The 11,629-nt window shown below is 42.1% G+C and overlaps 1 protein-coding gene across 4 annotated transcripts in view; it reads left to right on the forward strand.

Moving 5' to 3' along the window:
• The window catches only part of ZEB1 (zinc finger E-box binding homeobox 1), a 175,598-nt gene extending 164,257 nt beyond the window's left edge, over positions 1 to 11,341 (forward strand). For all 4 annotated transcript variants that reach the window (XM_058669568.1, XM_058669566.1, XM_058669567.1 and 1 more), the window contains 3 exons: positions 2,555 to 4,365; positions 6,588 to 6,768; positions 8,811 to 11,341. In XM_058669568.1, the coding sequence (XP_058525551.1) occupies positions 2,555 to 4,365; positions 6,588 to 6,768; positions 8,811 to 9,409 (2,591 nt within the window). In that variant the 3' untranslated portion in view covers positions 9,410 to 11,341. The remainder of the gene's footprint in view (positions 1 to 2,554; positions 4,366 to 6,587; positions 6,769 to 8,810) is intronic.
• The last annotated feature ends 288 nt before the right edge of the window (positions 11,342 to 11,629 follow it).

Consider the following 11,629-nt stretch of genomic DNA (forward strand, 5'->3'; position numbering starts at 1 on the left):
TTATAAATACTTGTCTTCCTAGTGATTCTGGCAGGAAAATTAGCATGTATCTCATCTAAAGTAATTAAGATTATCAAAACAAAGTTGTAATAGAGCATATCCCTTATTTTTTGCCCATTGGAAACTGTTGGCCCATGCATTTTGAACATAGAACCCTATATCAGGCATCCCATTGGAAGGATCCCAGTAAATTGGAGATATCCAGAGAAAGGTTCTCAGTCAGTAAGGGTTCTAAAAGCCATACCCTGTGCTGTGAGGAACACTCAAAGGACCCAGTTGTGCTGCACCTACACAAGAGAACAGTTCTTCATCAGTCTGAAAGGCTGGCTTGTGGAAGGAAAGTTCAGTGTGTTCTGTGCAACGTCAAAGTTGGAGAAAACAGGACGGGCATGGTAGCTAGCTGTTTCTCAGCAGAGTTGCTTGGTGCTAAGTTCACTAAGGTTTCTTGAGTGCCTACATAGAGCTGTGTGCTGTGATCATGTGTAAACTTTCCCCAGCCACAGTCCAGTGAGAACGTATCTGTATTTGCCCAACAAACACTGAGGCTTGCAGGGTCAGGAAATGATTCTGTGTCAGAGCTGCAGTCTGCAATAACCTCATGATCCACAGCAGAACCACACTCAGACACTCCCTGGGAGGCTGTCGTCTTCCACTGAAAGGGCTGCAGTGGGGACCAGCCGATGGCCAAGATGACATGAAATGGACCTTCCATCGAGAAGGAGCCTGGGCTGGAGGGCTCCTCAGTATCCCTCCAGTCCAATCATTGGATTCTTTAATCAGTCATATTTCTTAGAAAATAGAGATCAAGTTTTTAACTTAACAACATTGAACTCCATGCTATTAGCTGACTTCATAGTGACTTTTTAACTGTTTTCATTTTAATTCTTAAAGGAGATAATGAGGTTTATTTTGACTGACTCAGCCTATAGTTGAACAGACCAAGCAGCATTGTTAACATCTTATAATCCTGCAGTTAGCCATTCAGTTATCTTAGGAAAAAAAGATTCAGTGAGCATTTTTGTGATTTGCACTATAACAAGTGTAGGGGATAAATAACAAGACCTAGAGGGTCACATCTCTTTGTGTTTTTTTTTTGTTGTTGTTGTTGTTTTGTTTGGGTTTTTTTTTAAGATTTATTTATTTTTATTACAAAGTTAGATATATAGAGAGGAGAAGAGATAGAGAGGAAGATCTTCCATCTGATGATTCACTCCCCAAGTGAGCCACAACGGCCGGTGCTGTGCTGATCCGAAGCCAGGAGCCAGGAACCTCTTCCGGGTCTCCCATGCGGGTGCAGGGTCCCAAAGCTTTGGGCCATCCTAGACTGCGCTCCCAAGCCACAAGCAGGGAGCTGGATGGGAAGTGGAGCTGCCGGGATTAGAACCGGCGCCCATATGGGATCCCGGGGCGTTCAAGGCGAGGGCTTTTAGCCATTAGGCCACGCCGCCAGGCCCAAATCTCTTTGATTCTTAGAACCTGTAGCCTAGTCATATAAATTAGTGAACTGGAGCTGTAACTTAAAACTGAAATGAAAAAATGGGCGTTGTATGAAAATATTTCATGGAGCTCAGTGCTCCCCAGAACTTACTCTGAGAGCATCCCTAACAGGCATGCCCCTGAGGAATCTGGGACAACAGCTCCAGGGATGCCTCCACAGGCAAGGAACCACTTTGACCTTGTCTTCCCCAAACCCTCTGCTCAAGAAACTGTTCAACCAATCTGGACAATAAGTAGCTGGACTCTATGCTTGGTATATGTTTGCAATGAAAGAATCTTGATTGAATTTGAACTGTAATACTGCATCAAGTGGAGGAATCCACCGGGGGGAGGGGAGGGGAAAAAAAATAAATAAAAAAAAATAAAAAAAAATTAAAAAAAAAAGAGTTGCATTTTTCTGCATAGTATAGTATATTTTAATAGAAAACTAATGTTTTACCATATCCACTGCCACTGAGACCCCTCTTGTGCCTCAGGGGATACACAGCTCCAGCTGAATAAGCCCGTGATTACAGCAAAACCTTTTCGTATTACAAAGGAATCTTTCTTTCAAGGAAATCTTGCGGGTATGGGAAATTTTATCAAGAAAACTATAACTGTGGAGTTTCTTATCAATGAAGAATAAATATTCATGCTTGTTAAGTCTTTTTTTTTTTAATTTTACTTTTCTTTCCTCTAATGATGCTTTCTCTTACAGGCTGAATAAAATAAAATACAAACCATTATAGAGATGTGAACAGGAAAAGCAACCAGATTAAGAGTAGGATTAAGAGTAGGATATAATTATATTGGTATGTGAGAAGTATTTAAGGTTATAAATATTGGCAGAAATATTTACATATATGCTTAAGAAGATCCCTGATTGATTAGCACATGGAGTTCAGACTGAGGTTTTACTGGTGTTTATAAACATTTATGTCATCTGAGTAATAAGTTTTACTTAACTGTATCAAAAACAAGCATGTAGCTTCTTTTTTTAAAGCTGATGTTTTTAAAGAAATGTGAATATGAAGAAGTTTACATATAATAATTTAATGAATTTAATCTTTTTGTTTAGGAGAGAAGCCATATGAATGCCCAAACTGCAAGAAACGTTTTTCCCACTCTGGTTCCTATAGCTCCCACATAAGCAGTAAGAAATGCATCAGTTTGATGCCTGTGAATGGGCGGCCACGGGCAGGGATCAAGACGTCTCAGTGTTCCTCCCCCTCTCTGTCGGCATCCCCAGGCAGTCCCACCCGACCACAGATACGGCAGAAGATAGAGAATAAACCCCTTCAAGAACAACTTTCCGTAAACCAAATTAAAACTGAACCTGTGGATTATGAATTCAAACCCATTGTGGTTGCTTCAGGAATCAACTGTTCAGCCCCTTTACAAAATGGGGTTTTTAGTGGTGGTGGCCCATTGCAGGCGACCAGTTCTCCTCAGGGTGTGGTGCAAGCTGTTGTTCTGCCAACAGTTGGTTTGGTGTCTCCCATCAGTATCAATTTAAGTGATATTCAGAATGTACTCAAAGTGGCAGTAGACGGTAATGTAATAAGGCAAGTTTTGGAAAATAATCAAGCCAATCTTGCATCCAAAGAACAAGAAGCAATCAGTGCTTCGTCCATACAACAAGGTGGCCATTCTGTGATTTCTGCCATCAGTCTTCCTTTGGTTGATCAAGATGGAACAACCAAAATCATCATTAACTACAGCCTGGAGCAGCCCAGCCAACTTCAGGTTGTTCCTCAAAATTTGAAAAAAGAAAACCCAGTCCCCACAAACAGCTGCAAAATTGAAAAGTTGCCAGAAGATCTGACTGTCAAATCTGAGAAGGACAAAAGCTTTGAAGGAGGAGCCAGTGATAGCACTTGCCTTCTGTGTGACGACTGTCCAGGCGAGCTGAATGCACTTCCAGAACTCAAGCACTATGACCTGAAGCAGCCTGCACAGCCTCCTCCAGTCCCCGCCCCAGAAGCCGAGAAGCCCGAAACCTCCGTCCCAGCAGGCACTGGAGATGCCAGTTTGTCTCCCAGTCACCCACCTTTAAAGAACCTCCTGTCTCTTCTCAAAGCATACTATGCTTTGAATGCCCAGCCGAGCGCAGAAGAGCTCGCAAAAATCGCAGATTCAGTAAACCTACCACTGGACGTGGTGAAAAAGTGGTTTGAAAAGATGCAAGCTGGACAGATTTCAGTGCAGTCTTCTGAACCATCTTCTCCGGAACCAGGCAGAGCGAATGTCCCTGTGAAGACAGAGGATCAGCCTCAACCGGCAAATGAAAATGAAGCCCAAGATGGCACACAAAGTCTGCCGAGTCCTCTGAAGAAGACGGACTCTCCAGTTCCACCCGCGGGACCAGCCGTCAATGGTTCTAGAAGCAGTACCCCACCCCCGTCCCCTCTCAACCTTTCCTCAGCCAGGAATTCACAGGGTTACTCCTACACAGCAGAAGGTGCACCAGAAGAGCCCCAAGTGGAACCTCTTGATCTTTCACTACCAAAGCAACAGGGAGAATTATTGGAAAGGCCAACCATTACCAGTGTTTACCAGAACAGTGTTTATTCTGTCCAGGAGGAACCCTTGAACTTGTCATGTGCAAAAAAGGAGCCACAAAAGGACAGTTGCGCTACAGACTCAGAACCAGTTGTAAGTGTAATCCCACCAAGTGCCAACCCCATAAATATCGCTATACCTACAGTCACTGCCCAGTTACCCACAATCGTGGCCATCGCTGACCAGAACAGTGTTCCGTGCTTAAGGGCACTGGCTGCCAATAAGCAGACTATTCTGATTCCCCAGGTGGCTTACACGTACTCAGCCACTGTCAGCCCTGCCGTCCAGGAGCCACCCTTGAAAGTCATCCAGCCAAATGGAAATCAGGTAAACTACATCCTCATCCCAAAGCAGTCCGTAAAATAAAATGCTAGTTTGACTGATTTCAGTTGAAGATGCCTGATAAAAATGTAACTGTAGAGCCAAATAGGTTGATACATACTGTCATATTCAAAATGAAGTGAATCAGTGCTTGCTTTAATTTGTGTGGCATGGTTGATGTCTTTTGTTACTAATCCAAGGTGGTGTTATCAAGTGAGGATTAAGTTAAAAATGAGTTGTGAGTCTCAGCTAAAGGTCTGTTTGAAATGACAATTGAAAGCAAACTTAGAATACTCATTAATTGGATTGCTATTTCTGCTTAAATTCCCCAAATTAGTAACAGCTTCTGCCTTGATTATGATCATTAACAAATGAAGAGATAATAGTACTTATAAGTTCATGGAGAAGTGCTATGGAAAGATAAGTTTCTGTTGGTGTAAAAAAAATTGAAATCCATGTGTGGTTTTACAATATGTACATTGCCAAGAACTTCTGGAAGACCTCTCTTATATTCCTGTCTGCCATTTCAGAACCAGGTAGACTTAGTTCTCACTTCTTATATAGCAATATCTCATTTTACAAGAGTTCTATTCAATAAAAATTATATATACAAATAACTAGTGAATTTGCCAATCGTTTTTTTGAGCTGTAAATACTAGTATGAGGAAATGTAGCTGTGACTCTGTGTATGCACTTGCTCTTTAAGAATACGGACATGACAGGTTTGGGGTGTAAGAGATCATGGTGCTTTGGAGTACAGCTGTTTGATGTGACTACTGTGTGTCTCTTGCCCTGGTTTGTCTCATGTCACTAACTTTGGCATCTCCACATCTATTCTGTCAACTTCTAATTGAGTCAAATGAATACTAGAGAAAACTATCTTAGCTCTCGTGTAAATATATTAAGTAGCTTCAGCTATAACAATTTCAGTGTTCTGCTTAGATATACATTTGCTGTTTTTGTTATCCTTCTGACTTTGATTTCTTATAATTGTGATAGCTTTTGCATAACCAGTGAATTCATTTGAGACTTTAGAGTATAGAGTACTTTCTACGCATTTGAATACAAAAACATCTATGCAATCTTATGACTAGACTAAATAGCAATGAAAATAATTAAATTATGACAACACCTATTTCAGCTCCGAAATGATCTGGGCAAATAACTGCATCCCTCGTGCCTGACAAAGCCGTGGACTTTCAAAGTTTGAACGCAGTAGAATGGAAGGCTATGGGAAAGACCCATACCCTTAGGGGACCTAATTCTACAAGTTTCTGCAGGATTATTCTGTCAACAGGAGTCTCCTCTAGCCAAGATGACCTTCCTGTGATTGCCTGTTTTTTTTTTTAATTCTGCTAGAATTCTAAAGATTCATTTGGCTAGCAGATATTCCTGTTTAAAAATGTTGACCTGCCTGTACTATTAAAACAAAAAAGTGGTAGAGCAGTCTGTCTGTCTGATAAAACCATCATCTGAAAACCGCGTTTTTTAAGATTTATTTATTATTACTGCAAAGTCAGATTTACAGAGAGAAGGAGAGACAGAGAGAAAGATCCTCTGTCTGTTGGTTCACCCCCCAAGTGGCCACAGTGGCCCAGAGCTGAGCTAATCTGAAGCCAGGAGCCAAGAGCTTTTTCTGGGTCTCCCACGCTTTGGGCCATCCTCTACTGCTTTCTCAGGCCACAGGCACAGAGCTGGATGGGAAGTGGAGCAGCTGGTACACAGCTGGTGCCCACATGGGATCCCAGGACATGCAAGGCCAGTGTTCAGCCACTAGGCTATCACACCAGGCCCTGAAGGACACTTTAAAAAAAAAAGTCTTCATTTTTGCTTAGTGAAAGCCAGACAAATGATGCAATTATATATTAATGATTAATTTATAAACTCCTCAGTTAAAAACTTTCTGTAGACTTTTCACACATGTAAAAGTGATTCACATGAAACCAGCAAATTGTTTGTACCTTTTATACTCTTTTTATATCCTTTCTTTCCAGTGCCTACTTTCCAGTGTGTTTTTACTCTGGTTTTCTCTGTATTACCCAGCCCCTCTATTTTTATCTGTGGCCAGCTCCTCCTGTCAGCTTCCCCTGCCCTGGGAGCTGAGCTGCTGTGCTAAGCCCTGTGCTTGCTTTGGTCAGGTAGAGGGCAAGTACATGTCAGTCTGTGCTTTTATTTGCGTCCCTTGTTTATACGCTAAGTTGTATTTTCTTATTCTCTTCTTCCTTTAGGATGAAAGGCAAGACACTAGCTCAGAGGGGGTATCAAACGTAGAGGATCAGAATGACTCTGATTCTACGCCACCCAAAAAGAAAATGCGAAAGACAGAAAATGGGATGTATGCATGTGACTTGTGTGATAAGATCTTCCAGAAGAGTAGCTCATTGCTGAGACATAAATATGAACACACAGGTGAGTCTGCGCACGGATGCATCTTGCCCTTTTTAAATACGCCTGCAGTCTGATATAGCAAACAAATGCCAAATCAGAAACTGATGTTCTTACAACTAATGATCTTCCTGCTTTTCACTTTCCTGAGACTGTCACTTTCATTTACCTGCCTGCTTCCACCAAGTTTTAAGTTCTCAGACTTTTTTGTTTCTTGCTGTTTTTAAATGACTTAATATTCCTTTAACCCATGACATTGTTTATTCTGCCCACATTTATTTAATGCAAGATCATGTTCTATAAATAAGAACATAGCACCTATAGTTAAAAAAAGAGAAAGACAGACAGACAGACAGAATCTGGCTTTATAAACAAAAGCTGCTTCATATGAGTGCAGAATGCCATCCTGACACATCATTGGTACCTCGTCTGCAGGGTTCAGAGAAGTCCTGTGTTTAGGCTGGGCTAGATGATCCCAAGCCCAGTTCTATACTGCTTCCAGAGAAAGAACACTCTGGGCTAACTCAGAGGCTGATTACACAGGCTCTCAGGCCAGTGTGGTCACTGCCTATTTTGGCAGACCCTGTGAGCTACGAATGCCTTCTTTGCACTTGAAAAGGGCTGACAAAGATGTAGAACTGCAAAATAAACATCGCCTGAAAGTGAAATATTCATTTCCAGGAAGTGAAATTGTGTTTCTTCAGCGTGTCTGTGGCACTTTCCCAGCAGGCCTCGGTGTGACACACAGACCAGTTGGCATGCAAAGCCTAACATGTTTACTGCCTGGCTTAACTCCTGGCCCAACTCCTTCTGCCCAGTGGAGTGCCAGTACATTGCAGCAGCTGCTTCCCTGCAGGCAGGAGAACCCCTGATCAGTAGTTGTCTGTGGATTCCTGGGATGTAAATATTCCTACCGTGCTGGTATTAAGCGCCAAGAAGAGTTCATTGGGCTTACTGATGTTTTAGGAGAACTTCTGGAAAATTAGCAGTAAACTGTATCCAGTCAGTGGAAAATGGCGCCAGCAAACCACTGTTTGTCTGTGGCACAGCTGCTAAAAACGGGACTGGGTTTAATCACAAATTCTTCAATCCCGTGTCTTCTCAAGCCTCCCCTCCACTCTGCTCCAGTAACCATCTTTGCTTTAGTGTCTGTATTTATCTTTCATATTCTTACCAGTGGCTTTAATTTACCTCTGACATTTATGAGAAAAGATAAAAGGGTACAGTCTTCCTTCATTCGAGTGACACTTGGATGATTCTTGGAGTTAAAAACCAGTATTGCCCAGCCAGTGACACATGCCTCAGAACAGTCCCTTGTCGCTCATTCCTCCCAGGATTTAGTGAGATTCCAGAGGGGGAATTAGTGTGCATCTTCTTTGGGCAAGAGTTCAAAGTTAACAAATCCTGAAGGGGAAAACACACTAGCCTTTAAAGTGGTTTTTTTTTTTTTTTTTAATCTGTATGTGCTAGTGTTAACTCCTTGACCGCACTGAGATCAGCCATTAGGGGCCTGAGCACAGCTCGCTGCTGGCAGCACCATTTCTCAAAGCCACACATTCTCATGAGGGCCAGAACGGATTTCCTGAGAGCACAGAAACCCTGAGATTTTGCGGTGCTCTGTGGGCTTCCAAAGGGACTCAGGGCATGAACCTGTGGACCTGTGGGAATGTTATCACTCATAAAAGGTATATATGAGGCAGTACTGTTTCTCTGGGGACAAGGGTTGTGAAGACAGTTGATCCTGAAAGTGGGAGGGGCAGTGACATCAAAGCCTCTTGAGATGTGTCCCCTGTGGGCTGCCCTCCCTGCAGGTGCTACAGCTGGTCTTGCTGCCTCTCCTGGTGGGTTCAGGGCAATACAGTTGCATTTCAGCTCTGGCAGCTCCCACCCTGTGGTCCTCAGAGCAGTTTCTGGTGTGAAGGACGAACGGTATTACTGTACCATAGTGCAGGGAGTTTAGGACCTGTTACCCTACCATCCTAACTCCATCCACAACCTAGCCTGCCCCAGAAGACTTGCGTGGGGTTTCCCACATTTTATGCCATAGCTGTGTTCTTATCTTGCAGGCAAAAGACCTCACGAGTGTGGGATCTGTAAAAAGGCCTTTAAACACAAACATCATTTGATTGAACACATGCGACTGCACTCTGGAGAGAAGCCCTATCAATGTGACAAATGCGGAAAGCGTTTCTCGCACTCGGGGTCGTACTCTCAGCACATGAACCACCGCTACTCATACTGCAAGAGGGAGGCCGAAGAGCGCGAGAGCGCGGAGCCAGAGGAGGCAGGGCCGGACGCCCTAAGGAGTGAGCCAGTTGGGGCCCCTGCCTCGCCCTCCCAGGCCGACTCTGATGAGAGAGAGAGTTTGACGAGGGAGGAGGAGGAAGAGAGTGACAAAGAGGAAGAAGAGGAGGAAGACAAAGAGATGGAGGAATTACAGGATGCAAAGGAATGTGAGAAACCGCAAGGGGATGAGGAAGAGGAGGAGGAGGAGGAAGAGGATGTGGAAGAGGAAGAAGTGGAAGAGGCAGAGAATGAAGGAGAAGAAGCAAAACCTGAAGGTCCAAGGGAGGAGGCCGGGGCTGTGAGTGAAGCAAGCGGCTTCGAACAAAAAGTGAGCGAGGGTAGTGAGCAAGTATCCGAAGAGAGAACGAATGAAGCCTAGTAGTTTTTCTAGAAGGAAAATAAATTCTAAGCGGTAATGAAGTTTGTTCTGTATTATCCATGCTTTTCATGGAAGCACAGTGGCCTGTCTACTGTGGTTCCTGTTCACTACTGTGTAAAGTAAAAACAGCAACACAAAAATATATACAGAAAAAACCACAAAAACACACAAAAAAAATATCCGGGTGTGCCTGAACCTCAGACCTAGTAATTTTTCATGCAGTTTTCAAAGTTAAGAACAAGTTTGTAAAAATGAAGCAGATTAGAAAACTTTAATGACTCAGAAAGCAAAGATGTAACAGGTTAAAGGAAACTGATTAATTAGATAAGCATCTGGCGTTGTTTCATTTTATCAGTATTAATTATCACTTATGTTGGTTTATTCTTAAGCTGTACAATTGGGAGAAATTTTATAATTTTATATTGGTAAACATATGCTAAATCCGCTTCAGTATTTTATTATGTTTTTTAAAATGTGAGAACTTCTGCACTACAAAATTCCCTTCACCGAGAAGTATAATGCAATTCCAAACCATGCGAACTACCTTTGATAAATTCAATCTAGAAGGTAGTGATTTCTAATACTTAGATGTCGTAGTAGAGCATATTATCTTTTAAAGTGTATTGTTAGCCTTAAGAAAGCAGCCGGTAGAAGAAGGGAAGTTTCTTACGTGATTTCAGATGGAGTTGAGGAGACGGTCGCGGGGTTGTGACTGCAGGGACTAACGGTGTTAGCGCTGGTGCGGCCAGCGAAGTCGTCAGAATCAGTGTTTGTGACTGTTTGCGTTTGTGGTCACCGAGTTGAAGGATACGAGATGCAGCCGTGCGTCTCCTTTGGCCTTAAGCAAGACCTGTGTGCTGTCAGTGCCATTTTGCCATTTCTCAGTGTTCTCCAGGCTCTCCCCGCCTTCCCTCAGCGCAGGGCCTACAATAACTAGCATTTGTTGACTTATTTGCTGCATCAGAATTCCCAAATAAAGCTTAAAACCACTGACTCTGTCAGAGAAACCGAAACACTGGGACATTTCATCCTTTAATTCCTCAGTATTCATTCTGCGTTAATTGACTTTCACGATTTCTCTAACATGAACGAAAGGGAAATTTTCTAATCTGCTTTATCCATGTACTTGCATTTCAGACATGGACATGCCATTGTTATTTGGCTCATAACTGTTTCCAAATGTTAGTTATTATGGACCCAGTTTATTAACAACATTAGCTGGTTTTTACCTATCAGTATTATTTTATTTCTTTTAGTTTATAGCTCTGTGCAACATTTTTGTACTGTATGTCTTCAAACCTGGCAGTATTAATACCCTTCTTACTGACATATGTACTTTTAGTTTTAGAAAACTTTTATATTTATGTGTCTTATTTTTATATTTCTTTATTTATTACACAGTGTAGTGTATAATACTGTAGTTTGTATTAATACAATAATATATTTTAGTATGAAAATTTGGAAAGCTGATAAGATTTAAAGTAGAGATGCAATTGGTTGTCTTGCATTGAGATTTGATTTAACAGTGTTATGTTAACATTTATACTTGCCTTGGACTGTAGAACAGAATTTAAATGGGAATGTATTAGTTTTACAACTACAATCAAGTCATTTTACCTTTTCCCAGTTTTTAATATAAAACTCTTAAATTTTGAAATTCACTGTGTGACTAATAGCATGATCCTCTACAGTTTTATTAAGAGATTAGCCTAACCATAAACCTCTCATTTCCTTAGTAAACCAAATTAGGATTACCTTATATAAACAGTGTTGGGAACAATGTTTAACATTTTGTGCCAATTTGTTCCTGTACTCATGTATGTAAGTTACAAATCTGACTCTTCATTTTTAAGTTCCTTGTCACACCATGGTCATTTTCTAGTTTTTTACCGGATTCCCCCATCTCACAATAAAATGCATCAACAAGCCTGACCTGCTGTCATTCTTTTACTCATTATCAAATTTTCCTTGGGAAAGCTCTGTGAAATAGGGTGTGGCACTGTCATCTGTACTTGATCCATCCCAAGCTGCGCTGTGGGTGACACTGAATGTTCTAGACACTCACCACTCCCTGGCGGGTTTTCTTGTGGCTGTATGTTTCTGGAGAGGTCAGAGCTGACCAGTGCAGGCCTCCTCAGGGGTCATTCTTTCTTCCTGCACCCTTACCCTCTAGCCTTCTCTCAAGCCCGGGACTGCTCACCCTTCAGGGCACTTCAGGGA

The sequence above is a fragment of the Ochotona princeps genome, chromosome 10, assembly GCF_030435755.1.
Source record: "Ochotona princeps isolate mOchPri1 chromosome 10, mOchPri1.hap1, whole genome shotgun sequence".
Lineage (NCBI taxonomy): Eukaryota > Metazoa > Chordata > Mammalia > Lagomorpha > Ochotonidae > Ochotona > Ochotona princeps.